The sequence below is a fragment of the Delphinapterus leucas genome, chromosome 7, assembly GCF_059928025.1.
Source record: "Delphinapterus leucas isolate spDelLeu-1000000601 "Yukka" chromosome 7, BTC_Dleu_Yukka2, whole genome shotgun sequence".
Classification (NCBI taxonomy): Eukaryota; Metazoa; Chordata; class Mammalia; order Artiodactyla; family Monodontidae; genus Delphinapterus; species Delphinapterus leucas.
The window spans coordinates 76,391,402-76,406,439 of NC_143135.1; the positions used below are offsets into that span (position 1 = coordinate 76,391,402).

General features: G+C 39.8%; 1 protein-coding gene across 2 annotated transcripts in view; it reads left to right on the forward strand.

The window, feature by feature from the left end:
* ARHGAP42 (Rho GTPase activating protein 42) overlaps positions 1-15,038 on the forward strand; it is a 285,948-nt gene that overhangs the window by 259,421 nt on the left and 11,489 nt on the right. For both annotated transcript variants that reach the window (XM_022562065.2, XM_089915446.1), the window contains exons 17-22: positions 518-623; positions 5,242-5,401; positions 6,604-6,748; positions 8,016-8,396; positions 8,775-8,931; positions 10,972-11,034. In XM_022562065.2, coding sequence (XP_022417773.2) covers positions 518-623; positions 5,242-5,401; positions 6,604-6,748; positions 8,016-8,396; positions 8,775-8,931; positions 10,972-11,034 — 1,012 coding nt within the window. The remainder of the gene's footprint in view (positions 1-517; positions 624-5,241; positions 5,402-6,603; positions 6,749-8,015; positions 8,397-8,774; positions 8,932-10,971; positions 11,035-15,038) is intronic.

Here is a 15,038-nt window from a genome sequence, read left to right on the forward strand (position 1 = left end):
TTTGTTTGTGCAATAATCCTGACACCTCACAAAAATAACTCCCTGCCATCTTTGGATCTATAAAATTTGGAAAGGAATACCTGCTTCCTCTGGTTTGATGGAGTCACTTGGAGGTTTCAATGCGTTAGAGTGTATTGTAGTACCTGGCACATTAGGCCATTTGCAACAACTGCTGTGATCACTCACGTTGCCAAAGGTTTTATTCTGTCCTTGTGTAGCAAAACCCAAGGAGGAGATGAATTATGGTTGTATAGAAGTATACAGCTCAGGGGCTAAGAGCACATGTCTGGATTAGATAGAACTGGGGTTGACTTCTCTACTTACTGATTGCAGACCATGGACAAATTACTCAACATCTCTAAGCCTTAGGAAATGATAGTGATAATGCTTACCATGTGAAGCAGTGCTTATAAGGCACAATGGGTGGAAGTGGTTATGATACTTTAATTACTAATGTTTATATATGCATTTTAATACAATTAAAATTTGAACCTTTGCAACCTTTTTTATGTTACAGAGTCTGATGACCAAAACTACCGGGTGGAGGCTGTACATGCATTAGTGCACAAATTACCAGAGAAAAACAGAGAGATGCTGGACATCTTAATAAAGCACCTGGTCAAGTAATTCTCTGACTTATATTGTTCACTTAATTACTTGTTCAGCTGTTAAACTTAAGCATGTTCATGTCCTTTTAAAGGATGTGATGGAGCTATAACCTTGCTATTATAATCAGAGTCCATTGAATGTGCTTAAAAAATGATGTGGCAGTTTGTTTTTAAGATACATCCATACGTGTGTGTGTACCTGTGTATGTTTACGACATGCAAATAATTATATCCTTGCAACTGTTATACTAATGATGGAAAATTTTCATGTCAACTTAAAAATATATGAAGGGGTATATAGCTCTTTCCCAGTTCTTTTAGATACATTGTAAGCCCAAAGTTTGAAGACCAGTTCTCTATTCTACTAGGGTCACCAGGTTATACCAGGTCAAACTGCCACTTGAATGTTAGCTTCCTTCTCCAGATTCATAGTATCTGTCGGTCTCTGAAGATCTTTCTAACTCCGCTGTTAGTTCATCTATGTATTTAAAAATCTTGATAGATAGATATTGTATTAGTCAAGTTTCTCCAGAGAAACAGAACCGATAGGATATTGTGTGTGTGTATGTATATATATACACACATATATGCATATATGTGTGTATATATATATATATATACACATACATACACACACATATGTATAAGAGAGAGATTGATTGATTGCAAGGAATTGGCTAAACAATTGCAGAGGCTGATTTTAAGGCAGGCTGGAGACCCAGAGAAGAGTTGATGTCGCAGCTTGAATCCAAGGCAGCCTGAGGCACAATTCCTTCTTCCTCAGGGACCTCAGTCTTTTTCTCTTAAGACCTTTAACTGATGTTAAATGAGGCCCACCCATGTTATGGACAGTTGTCTGCTTTACTCAAAGCCTACTGATTTTAAGGTTAATGTCATCTAAAAGTACTTTCACAGAAATATCTAGAATTGTGTTTCACCAAATATCAGGGTACTGCAGCCTAGAAAATTTGACACGTAACTTTACCCATCACAGATCTATCTTGACTCACGCACACACACACACACACACACACACACATTTAATCAAGAAGTTTGTTAGCCATGCTGCTGGAAACAAAAGTCCAAATTCAGGTTTTAAACTTACTTAAAAATTCCCTTATAGCCCCATTTACAAATAGGAACATGTTTTGTCTTAATGAGTACCACGATTCACAATCAAATGATTAATCCTTCCTTGTTTGCTACAAGTAGTAACCCAATGTATCCTAATTTGAGCCATGCACATTTGAAACAGTGATGTACATTAATCAGCCTCATCTTAACTTGCAGACTTTGAGATAATATGAATTTACCCTCCTTGAAATAAGAAGGAAATCCACTAGGAATGACTTCATTTCAAGTTCATTTTTAACTGTTGCCCATATCAGCACCTCTTTTAGCTAATGAATAGGGACTCACTATCCTTGGTCAGAATTACATAGTCTTGAATTATGCTTTTTGAGTTCTGTGACCTCTTCATGAAACTTATCCATACTGTATTTAGTGGGCATTCTCTTGCTGTATTCAAGCTAATTTTTTAGCAAAGCCTTTTAAAATGTACCTTTAAAGTTTCATGAGTGTCACATAAAATGGTTTTGCTTAATTATTCAGAATGTTAGATGAACACAAGCTTCACCTTTAATTATGAATGTGATACAGGAAATAGCAGAGAGAGAGTGTCTAGCCACTGAAGAGTACTTAAAATTCTTCTGCCCAACCTTCACCACCATTCCTGGCTCTTTCTTGAATCTGTAAAAGGTCAGTCTCCACTGTCTGAGCAGCAGCAGTAGAATGTGTGCCCACATCACCAATGACTTACTTAAGTAAACTAATAACACTCTTGGTCCCTGGCCACCTTATTGACTTAAGAAAAGAGAATTTAAGATCAGTGACCTGGATTGGTCACTGGCCTAAAGAACCAATGACTGATTCCAAGTCTCCATTAATTAGCTCTGAGACATGGTATAAATCATTGATGTACTTCTGAAAATACTTTGTCTTTAAAACAAGGACATCTGTGGAATCTGCTTTGTACACAAGTTGAGAGAATGAGTTCCAGAACTGGCTGAAATGTGGAATGATAAGGGTCTGTACTGACTGACTAGCTCAGCAGAAGGGAAATTCAATGAAGAGAAAATAGGTGATCAAAATATTTTATCTTCTGAACACCATAGTCATTAACTCTCCTTTTCAAAACAGACCAGTTTTTTATGATTTCTAAATTTATTCCCAGTGAGCTTAATTTAGTCATATTCTAGGTTACTTATATTACCAGGAACTCTTACATTTTAGAGTACATCAAGGGTACCTAGAGTCAGTTTAATTACAGGGAAGACTATTATTTTAAGACCATATTTTATTCAATTTAACTCATTTTATTTAATTCTCTCAAACTGCTCTAAGGATTGTCATTCTTACACTTCGTAGATGAGGGAACTGAAGCCTAGAGAGAGTTATTAAATAATGGACTGATTGCACCCAGCTTCCAAGTTGGAAGGACCCAAGCTTTAAATACAGACAGGCTCACTGCCTTTACAGATGACTTAGTAGACTCTCTAATACATATTAAGCAATTAATATAATATTTGGTTGTATAAAAAGGAAACTTGGAATGAAATTCTTATACTAACCAAGAACCTTCTGAGCTAGTGCTGTCTTGGGCACAAGGGGAAAATTCAGTCAGTGGGACAGTCAGCTCTTCCTGTCCTATGCCAAAAGTCACATGGATAATCCAGAATCCTAGATTCCTCATAAAATTTTACTTTTGTTTCTAGAATGAAGTGAGTGTGCATACTCAATCAGATATAAACATTATCTTATGTTCCTTCCTAGAACTTTATATTCTAACAACCTGGCTGGGAGTAAGATAGAAAAGGCTAAGGTTAACCTAGGAGACTGGTTAAATAAATGAGATTTCCTATTAATGCATCCAATTTCCAAATTAAATCAGTTAACTAGTCAAAGTCATTTTTGAGAGTTTACTGGGATTACTTTTCTAAGGTCAGTAGTATCAGAGCCCTTTCATTTTATTTTCATTTTCAGGCCAGCACTGATGCTACCATTATCTCCTTGTCTTACTGTTTGCCTAGCCCAGTGCTCAGCACTAGGGAGGCACTTAGGGAAGTTTTGGATGGATGGTGGATGGTGGATGGATAGAAGGGAAGTAGGATGGAAACATGCCCTAACCAGTCATCTTATGTGGGGAGCTCAGGGGTACTCTTGACTTGAAGTCAGGAGACCCAATTTGAAACAAAATCTCTGTTCCTAATTTGCTGTGACCTCAGGTACATCATTTTTACTTGAGGAGCTTCTTTTTGAAAAATCTGTACAATAGAAAATAACTGGCTTCCTGGGAGGATTAAGTGCAATATTATCTATGAAAATGCCTGGCAGTAGGTTCTCAATATATGTTTAGCAAATCCGAATATAATTATAACCAGTCTACTCCTTTTCTCTACTTTTAAAAAAAAATTTTTTATCAAAGTAGTATAGTTGATTTACAATGTTGTGTTAATTACTGCTGTATAACACAGTTATTCAGTTTTATATATATATATATATACACACACACACATTCTTTTTATATATATATTCTTTTCCATTATGGTTTATCACAGGATGTTGACTATAGTTCTCTGTGCTCTACAGTAAGGCCTTGTTGTTTATCCATTCTCTATATAAAAGCTTACATCTGCTAACCCCAACCTCCCACTCTGTCCCTCCCCCAACCCCCTCCCCCTTGGCAGCCACCAGTCTGTTCTCTATGTCCATGATTCTGTTTCTGTTTCATAGATAGGTTCATTTGTGTCATATTTTAGATTCCACATATAAGTGATATCATATGGTATTTTTCTTTCTCTTTCTGACTTGCTTCACTTAGTATTGTAGTTTCTAGTTGCATCCATGTTGCTTCAAATGGCATTGTTTCATTCGTCTTTATGGCTGAGTAGTATTCCATTGTATGTATGTACCACATCTTTATCCATTCATCCGTCAGTGGACATTTAGGTTGTTTCCATTTCTTGGCTATTGTGAATAATGCTGCTATGAACATAGGGGTGCATGTATCTTTTTGAATTATAGTTTTGTCTGGTTACATGCCCAGGAATGGGATTGCTGGATCATATGGTAACTCTACTTGTAGTTTTCTGAGGAACCTCCATACTGTTTTCCACAGTAGCTATACCAACTTACACTCCCACCCACAGTGTAGGAGGGTTCCCTTTTCTCCACACCCTCTCCAGCATTTGTTGTCTGCAGGCTTTTTAATGATGGCCATTATGACTGACAACCAGTCTACTCTTAACCGTCTGTTCTAAAAGAAGTATAGTACTGTAGGAAATACCAAACAGCTGATAATCTCTCTAGGGTGATTGAACTCAATTTAGGAAATCAGGATTTTTTCCTTCGATAGATTAACCTTTGTAATTATGTTTTACTTTGGCCAGTGTTAACTTTTTACATCTTTTTAGACTATACCCACTAATGCCAGTTGGGAGTAGCTGAACCTGACTATTTGGGAAAGTTAGCCTGTAATGGCATGTTTATATTTTATGCCATAAGTTTAGTGGTTGAGAACATTTAATAATTATTAAACGTATAACTTAAAATATTTTGTTCATCTTATTTGCAGAGTGTCACTACATAGCCAGCAAAATCTCATGACTGTCTCAAACCTTGGTGTCATATTTGGTCCGACTCTAATGAGAGCACAGGAAGAAACTGTGGCTGCCATGATGAATATTAAATTTCAGAATATTGTGGTTGAAATTCTGATAGAGCACTATGAAAAGGTATACTGAATTTTCATGTAGAAGTATAAAATTTTATCTGGCTTCTAAGAAGAAATTTTGCATTTGTATCATCTATGATCCTCACATTGTGATCTCAGATCCCTATTTGGTATCAGTCTTGTAAATTTTGTGTAAATTACTTCTTCATGAGGACTTTGATTTTCTTTTTTCTTGTTCAGTTTTTAAGTGCTTCTCAAAATCCTCTAAGTAAATGATTTCCTTTCTTTTGACATTATTTACTTGTCAAGATTTTCTTCTTTAGTATTTATATAATTAGTTTTTTACTCATACTCAGAAAATAGAATCATTTTGCGGTTAAGTCTATTTTAACTTTTTTAAGCTTTTTGGAATTAGACTCTCCTTATACAGCAGAGCTAATATTCTAGATAAAACAAAAGAAAATAATCAGGGAACAGTCTTGAAACCCTCTCTATATCCAATCCCTAAGGAGGCTTTCTCTAAAAGAGTGAGATCTTAGAATAACTATAAAAGTGAGAAATTGGGAGAACCAAGTTGATTGGATTATTAAGCAAACTCAGCCACTGAAGGTCTAAACATTGTGATCCATTTATGTCTGATCTAGTCCTTGTGAGGGATGGCAGTGCCTCTCTCCTTCCCCAGTTCCTTTCTAGTGCCTGTAGAAGGATACCCTTGGTACCTAACTAAGACTGTAAGCGCTCTTAAAACCCAAGAGTGCACGGCTGCATCCTATAGCTGTGCTCAGACCTCTGCCTGCAGCTTGTCATATTCTTGACAGTTCAGGGCCAACAGCATGCCAGCACCTTCTCCTGAGAAGCAAGGGGCTGCTCAGCTGGGGAATGGTACAAAACGAGCCTCTTCCCCTCAGGTTATGTTCAGCATGAAGGTGAAAGAGAATATCATAGTAAAAAGAATCAGTGTGTCTTGACATAGACATTTGTTAATATTTGACACATTTCTTAAAATTATTGGAAAATCTGAATTTCACTATTGGGGAACGGGGAAGAATAAAAAAGAAAACCCAGAGGAAGCATTACTCAGTGTAAATGGAAAAGTTATAAATGCTTTAGGATATTTATTTTTTGTATCAAGCATCTCTTGCCATGCAATTGATGAACTAACGTATAGTTCTAAGATTATTTAATAGCTCTCAAAGCCAATTTTATGACGAAAATGTCAATTTCACCTTTTTATTGACCTCAGTCCATTTTTCTTCTACGTAGATTTTTCATACTGCCCCAGACCCAAGCGTCCCTCTTCCTCAGCCTCAGTCTCGATCTGGATCCCGAAGGACACGTGCAATTTGCCTCTCCACAGGCTCCCGGAAGCCCAGAGGGAGGTATACCCCATGCTTGGCAGAACCCGATAGTAAGTGTACTGGCCTCAAGGAGATGCCTTCTTCATTAATTTGGCTTTATCACACTTTATTAGTACTTAGGTAGAAATAGAAGATATTCTTACTGGTGCTGTCGTCCCAGCACCTGCCCCCCCACCCACCACATTATGTAGTCTCTGTCAGTATAGTTGGAAGGTACCTTGGACAAGCAAATTCATTCCTGATACAAAGGGAAAAAATAGTTTGTGCAATGCCCTTTTTCTCTGTAACGGTGATTAAGTACATCGGGTGCTACTTCGTAGCAGGTTTTGTCCTGTTGTCAAAGTCATAGAGAAGAAAGCAAGAGAAAGCCTGGCTGAGGCAGTCATTTTCTTTCCTCCTTTCACATTATGTTCTTAAAGCGTCATCTCTTGGGTATCAAAGGGTCTGAAACAGAGAGAAAAGAAATAAAAAGAGAATCTACACCACACATTGTTGCTAACTTACTATTCTGAGCCAAGCCCCACCATAAGGTGGGTGGCAGCTTGAGCCCAAATCATGTGTTAAACTGTGGCCATTTTCATTTTATTTTTGACTCCCAACCCTCTCCCCACACTCCCAGTTTTCCCCACAATCAGTGTTAAATTTTTAATTTAGATCTACTATTTGAATACTTTATTACAGCTTCTCTGATTTTTTTCTTATACCATACTTGTAGAAACATTAAAAAATACAGCCAGTTAAAATAGCCAGTTTTCTTATGTTGCTACATTCTTAGCAGAAAAAGGAGAAAAATCCTTTCTTTAAAAATTTTGAGGAGCTTATAACTTGCAGCTGACTGTTAATGGTGCCTTTGAATGAAGGAGGACTCAGATACCATTGTAACTCAGAATCACCTAAGATGAGAAAAGTAAAAGAAGGCAGACATATGTCTCAGCATTTCCCCCTTCCATTGATTTCTTTAATATCATCAAGAAATCTTGTTTCTCATACTTGTGAGTCCTGTTTCAGAAGCAAATTTTGTCTGAATTCAACTCAGCCCACTAATGCTTCAAGAAATAACATTATTTCATCCGGGCAGGGCACATATAAAAGCTCCCTTGAATAGTATTTAAAAAAGCCTTCACCAAGTTCAAATGCATATTTTAAAGCATTTCTCCAGAACTGAGGAACAGTCCTCCATAGCATGTAAAGGCCTATCACTTCAGTGGGGTCAGGTGGCCACGGAGCACATGAGAGCTGGAGAACAGAAGGGTTTGGGGGTGCCGGTTTCAACAGAGAGCCGCTGTTCTTTTCTCTCCCACCCCTGCCCCTGCTCAGGCGACTCCTATAGCAGCAGCCCGGACAGCACACCAATGGGGAGCATTGAGTCACTTTCCTCTCACTCCTCTGAACAAAACAGCACGACAAAGTCCGCTTCCTGCCCTCCCAGGGAGAAATCTGGAGGGATTCCTTGGATTGCATCCCCATCACCTTCCAATGGACAGAAAAGTCTTGGTCTCTGGACAACTAGTCCTGAGTCAAGTTCTAGAGAAGATGCAACCAAAACAGATGCAGAATCAGATTGCCAGAGTGTCACTTCGGTCACTAGCCCAGGAGATGTGTCCCCACCCATAGACCTGGCCAAGAAAGGGCCTTATGGGCTTTCAGGACTGAAAAGAGCCTCAGCTTCCTCTCTCAGATCCATCTCTGCAGCGGAAGGTAAGCCAGCATAGAGCCTGTGCAGGATGTCATTGTTCCTGTGTCACCTGCTGGATTGTTCAGTATGGTTAAGGAGGGAAAAATTAATAGTGAAGGGACAGAGAATGCTTAACTGCTTTGTTCCTGAGCTAGGATTTTTAAAACTCCTGTATGCTGTGACATTTTTTCTGAATCTTTCCATCTCTGTGAGGTGATGTCTTTATAATTACGGTAGACTGTGATCTCCCAGAGTGATGGGCTGCTGTGCTCAAAGAACATTCTGTCCCTTCTCATTTGGGCTCAGAGAAAAATGCCTCCTTTTGTTATGTGCATGGACTGTGTTACGGCTCTTATTTTGTCTAATAGCACCTTGCCTGTTTTCTTGGGCTTTCTCTTTAGGAAACAAGAGCTACAGTGGATCCATTCAAAGCTTAACTTCCATAGGTTCCAAAGAGACGCCCAAAGCCCCGCCAAACCCAGATCTGCCTCCCAAAATGTGCAGGAAGTTAAGGCTAGACGCTGCCTCCAGCAATGGTTACCAGCGACCCGGCTCCGTGTAAGTGAGAGAGCCTTTGTTTGCTATTTGCTGTGCTTCCCAGGGGTATACAGGGGCTGAGTGGGTGCATAAGAACTCTTAGGGTTCCCAAAGCCAAATGCTCATCTGTGGAGTGGGTGCCATCAACTTCTGCAGGACCCTGTCCTCTTTTACAAGTAATGTGAAAGTTAGTACGCTTAGGATATACATATAAAATCTCATGGGGAGACTCTTCAGGCACTTTCCTTAGAAGCAGAGCTATGGCTTAATTTAAAGACATGAAAACAGATGTATAATATAGTGGTTTGGGGTTTTGAAACTAGACGCCTTCCTGTGAAAGCTAAACATCCACCACTCAGCTGTGGCGACTGCCCATATCCTTGACCCTCCCTCTCTTTGTTAGAAATATAGCTGCTTTCTATCTGGTGAGGGTTGGTTTTCTCTCCTCTCCATCGTATGTCTCCCCTACCTGCGTACTCACTGATTTAAACTCCGAGAGAACAGGGAGCATGAAAGTCAAGAAGGAGTGCTTCTAATTGAAAGAAATGACCCAGAGGTGTAAAGGCCGAGAGGGTAGGGTGTATAGAATGAGAACAGAAAGGGGGCAAAGAGGAGAAAATGAGAAACTGGAAAAGCAAGTAAGAGAATCCAAAGAGGAAAGTTTTTCTCCCTTTCATTTTATTTTCCTGACTTTTGCTGAGCTTTCCCAAATGCTGTATGAGCTATTACTGAGCATCCTTGCATATTGTTATTTCTTTTAAGGTCCACAGTGTCCTTCTGCAGTAGGTAGTATAAATCTTGTTTTAGAGATAATTAGAGCTAATACTGGAAAGTTAAGGTCCACACACACTCAGCCAGTAAGTGGCAGAGCTGGGCTTGTAACCCAGGGTTCTCCAACTTGAGTCTGTGCTATTTCTCTTATGCCATGCCCATTTTTAATATGGTGGTATTCCTGACATTTTAATTATTCATTGCAAGTCCAGTAAGGCATTTTACTAAGCCTGTTTCCATAGGAACAGCATCTTAAATTTATTAGTACATCCCTTTCTTTGACAAGAACCTTTTGTTTCAGAGTGTGTTTCACATATGTTATCTCTCATGTTCAGAAATCCAGCTACCACGATATAGGCAGATATATTTGTAACTCTGTCTGCTCTAGTTCTGGTGTGTATAGTTCTAGCCCTTAAGAGAAATTAAATTTTAAGCCAAATATGTCAAGGAAGATGGGAGAATATAAACTCTCTCCTTTGTGGGGGAAAGAGAAGAGCTTCTATTTTGTGATTTTTACTGATAAAGTAGAAATTAAAATGTAGAGACCGTATGTTCTGTATTAGGTGTAAAATGATCCTTCAGATTATCAAATGGCTCATCTCTGGGGAAAAAAAGTTTGTCATTTAAAGAAATAAGATAGTTTTTAAATATCTAGTTTAAAAAATCATTCAAAGAATTTTATATTCTCTTCTAGTAAATATAGGAATTTTTCTAATTATCTAGGGTACCTTAGTTTTAGTTCTTTTCACTCTCTACCCAATAGTCTCACTTTTCAAATAGATGCCTTTCCCTCATCATGATTTGAAACAAATTTATTTATTGGTCATATTTTCAGAGTTCTCTCTTTTCACTTTATAGGAACTGTGTTCAAATATTTTAAAAATACGTGAAACAATTTTAGAATTAGTTTTGTCTTAGCTATCAGAACACAAAACAGTTCTTTTGTCTTGTTGATGTGACTCCTCCCTTGTGGCTCCAGGGGAGTCAATGAAAAAGTGTTCCTTTTTTCCTGCTCCCAGGGTTTTCTCAGGTACAAAAAATGCAGGCAGTAAGATCCCCAGAGGAAGTAGCTGTAGGTTTATTACTGTCTGGTACTTGGTGAGCTAGAGACTAGATCTAAAAATTTCTTCTACATTAAAGCTTAAAACAATTAAAATTCAGGTCAAATTTTGGGGACAAATGTTAACTAATTTTTCTGTTTGGGTTAACTGATAACCCTGAATTTTGCTTTGAGCTGCATGATTTTCTAATGAATTTTAATAAAACTTGTATTTTAAAATTATTTTTCAGTGTGGCAGCAAAGGCCCAACTGTTTGAAAACGTTGGTTCACTTAAGTCAGTTTCTTCTGGGCGGTAAGTTCTCAAAACTCTTCAAGTAAAAAACATAAAATACTGGTGACATTGTGTTGACATGGCAGGTCATCTTTGACAGCTCTGCCCCTCAGGTCTGCAGATGGTCAAATCCACCTCTGCTGTCTTCACAGGGAAGTGGTCATGACCATATACAGCATTTCGCATGTCAAAATGTTACAGCAGTGCCTTGTTCGCTAAAACCTTCACAAAGGAAGGGGTCTAAACAAAGAGGTTTTCTGAAAGACACAAGTTGCTGTAACCCTTTGCATACCAAAGACTCCTTTGATAACAGTTAGTTTGTGGAAATTTTTCAAATGTGTATTTTTGACTTGTAAAAGTTAATAGAACTTTTTTTCTGGAAGAAGCTTCATGAATATGCATTAAAGACTGCTTATTCTTAATGGCCACTATGGTGCTGTAGAACTGATTGCCCCAGGGGGCTCTGGTGTTTGAGTGCAGTACTTCATTCAGGGTTTCCAGATTTTACCTTCCGCTCCATTGTTAGAAGGACAAGAATTGTTATATCTTGCTGCTCTTCATGTGCTTGCTTCTAAGGTACCTGCTTCCTCTTCTCTCGGTCCAAATTGATTCTTCTCATCTGCAGTGGACTTTGGGTTTTAATTTTGAATATGTCTAAACTAATGGAATTTCTTAGTATTTTGCTATTTGTGATATTTTTCTTTTTTTTTTCTACCATCAGCAACTAGTACAGGTTGGAAATATTCAGTGAATGCTTGTTGAAAGAGGATATAAATGAGAACACTTGAAGGACAAACCTTGATTTTTTTTTTTTTTGGATGTACTGACCAAAAAAAAATCAAGGTTTGTCCTTCAAGTGTTCTCATTTATATTCTTGACCATATAAAAGTATGTGAACTTTCACAGCAAACATTTTTTAAGCACCTACACAATATTGGGCTTTGTCCTAGTTACTAGGGATAACAGTAACCTTCACACTCTTTTTTTCCAAAGCTTCGTGAGGGTGCTCCTATGTTAGTGTTTTTAACTCCACAGAGTAGAGCCGCTTTGGTATCTCACTAGGACGATGGTCAATGCCTTGCATTTATATAGCAAATCCCAGCGTACTTGCATGTACCTTACCTCTGTCTGTAGCATCTTCACCTTCTTCCTTTTTATCAAGGCATGGTGAAAACTAAGCACTGTGCATGTCAGAGCAAACATGATCTCTCTGAGACTGTCACTACTGTTAGGCCTTAGTGTAAGGGATTTAACCTTGCTACTTCTGTCTGTCTTGCTAAATGATTGAATTGCTCCACTAGATGGAGCCCTTTTATTAGGAAGCTCTAAACAATCTTAAGAACTCAAGTACTGGAATCAGAGATAATCTTTTAAGAGCTTTAAGACAGCAAGATATTAATGAAGTAAATCAGTATATGACAGTAAATTAATTACTCTGTTATACAATAAGCTTACTCAGATGTTCAACAATCAATCTATGCATTTGCAATATGCTTTTACATTCCAAATACTCCAAATCCACTTCTAATAGTTGTCGGCATAAACTTAGAGCTCACTCAATGATACATTGAAGTTTAAGTCTTCTCTGTCAGTCAGTGTGCAGCACTTGTGGACAGTGTCATAACTTTTCACCTGCCCTTTTATTTTGCTTAACTTTGTCTGCCTTTATCAGTTTAGGTAAAACAGTTACCTGTTGCGGTCTTCAAGGGGTGATCTTATGTGGGAGTATCCCCATACAGACTGTGTTTGCCCAGTGCCTTTGGTGAAAGAGCTGGATTTGATGTAGATGCAGGTCACATCTTTTCTCAGGGTGTGCCGACAGCTGTCACCTTGGTAGGGGGTGTGGCTGGTGCTGGAGGGACTAGAGCCTGCACAGGACGTGAGGCATGGCTTTGCCTCTGCTTAGCGACTGTCACTGTCCTACCGGGGACAGGGTCTGATCCCACGTTGCTGGAGCAGAAGCCCTGAAGGTATGGCCTGAACTGGCTCTGTTCCCTTTAAGTGTGTGTTTTTCCCTCTCCCTGCACCAGGACCCTTGCCCCAGAGGGGGAAGTGCTAAAGCAGGTGGGGCCCATGTAGGCTCTCAGCTCATGTCAGCTGCAGACAGAGGTCCGATGCACTGCCTGTGCAGGTGCCCATGCCTCTGCTCAGACACAGCCTCTGGTGCAAGTCACCTTCATCCCTCACAGCCAATCACTGCCCTGACCTCTTCTGCCCCTACCGTGTCATAGAACTGTTCCGCAAGGCAGGCAGGACGCGCACAGACTCTCTGTGTGTATGGGGGGCCACCACACACACACAGAGTGTGGAGTGGCCACCGTCAGAGATCTGGGTCGCTTCTGATGCACTGCTTGAGTAAGTGCCACCAATGGCTGCCGCTGCCCCACCCAGGCTCTGCCCTGGCACCGGGTCACCTCTGCATCCCACAGTCAAGTCTTCTCCCTAGTCCTTGCTGTCCCAGGTCCAGTGCTGCACTGTGATGTGGAGTCTGTGGGGCTGGAGCATTGGCTGGGCTTGATCTGGGCTGCATGTGGTGAGGCAGCTGCCAGAAACCCAGCAGCCGCTAGGATCAACCTCTCTCCGCCCTGCCAGGGGAAAAGCCAGTGTGCATGTGCTCTTCCCAAGGGGAATCCAGGCTTCCCACAGCCCTCCTGTTGGTACCACTGGTCCTCACCAGCCAAGGGCACTTTTCTCCCCCACATAGGCCCTCAGGACTGGGGCACCCAACCTGGGGCTTGTATCGCTCCCTTCCCAGGATAGCTCTCTCCCTGTCTAATCTCTCTTTTCCTCTGAGTTCCCTCCCAGGGGTACAGATCCTGACCCAAATGCTTCTCTTCCCTTCCTACTCAATTCCATGTGTATCTTTCTTGGTTGTTGTACAGGAGTCCTCCTGCCAGTTTCCAATTTGTTTTCAGTGAGAATTGTTCCACATGTAGATGTATTTTGGATGTGTTCATGGGTGGAGGTGAGGTCCATGTTCTCTTACTCTGCCATCTTGGTCTGAATTCTTGGAAATCCATTTTCTTTATCTATGAAATGAAGGTCACAATTCTGTTTCTGACAAATTCTGTACAAAGTGATGTATTTGAAGTACAGGGTAAATTCTCCATAGACGGTCTCTACAATAATAACTAATATTTTTATAATTATTATTATTGAAACTGCTTGCTTAAGATCATCAAGCCTCTAATTAATATGTGTTTGGTATTTGAACATTAACTCTTAACAGTCATTTGAAATCCTTTTGTACCATTAAATACAACTAAACAACAGAAGTTGAGGGTATTTCCCTTACTAACCTCCTACAATGCCTATTTTGCTTTCCTTCTAGGGAACTTAGGATACTCTTGAATTGGACCTCGAAGAATGGTAGAACTGGTAGTGGGTGGTAGAGAGACTAGCCACATTTGGGAAAGAGACCAGTTGGGAGATTTTAGTGGATAGTCTTGAGCAACAGAAAAATAACACCTCTGGATTCACTGCAGGCTCTGAGAGTCATTGAGCAAAGAGGTGATCTAATCAGTGATGCACTTGATCAGGTCATTCAAGTGGCTTTTCAAGGAGGTTGTTGAAGGGAAGAGAACCATTTAAGGTGGAAGTGGTGATATTTTAAAGATATTTTAAAGACCTTAATTAGGGCATTAACAAAAGCATGAAAAACTGTAAGGAGAATTTTATGGCTAGAACTAGGATTGAGCAACTGCTTTGATACTGGGAATGGGAAGGTTCCACGTCTTCGAGACTGATTGTCGGAAAGAGTGATTGATAACTTAGCTCCTGAGCTTAGTTTATGAGCGTATGGAGAGGCGCAAGGAACATTTCGGCCCCTGTGTTTGAGGAGCCTGAGGACCATTGAGAGGCAGTTAGAAACGTGCAGCTGGAACCAGGAGAGGGCATGAAGTTTGATGCCAGAAACTTCTGCACAGCAATTATACTGTATAGATGAAGGCGTGCTTACCCAGTAATGGGGCTTACTGAGGGAAGTGGTAAAGTGGCTGGGCATTGGTCTTTGAGGACTGGTTTCA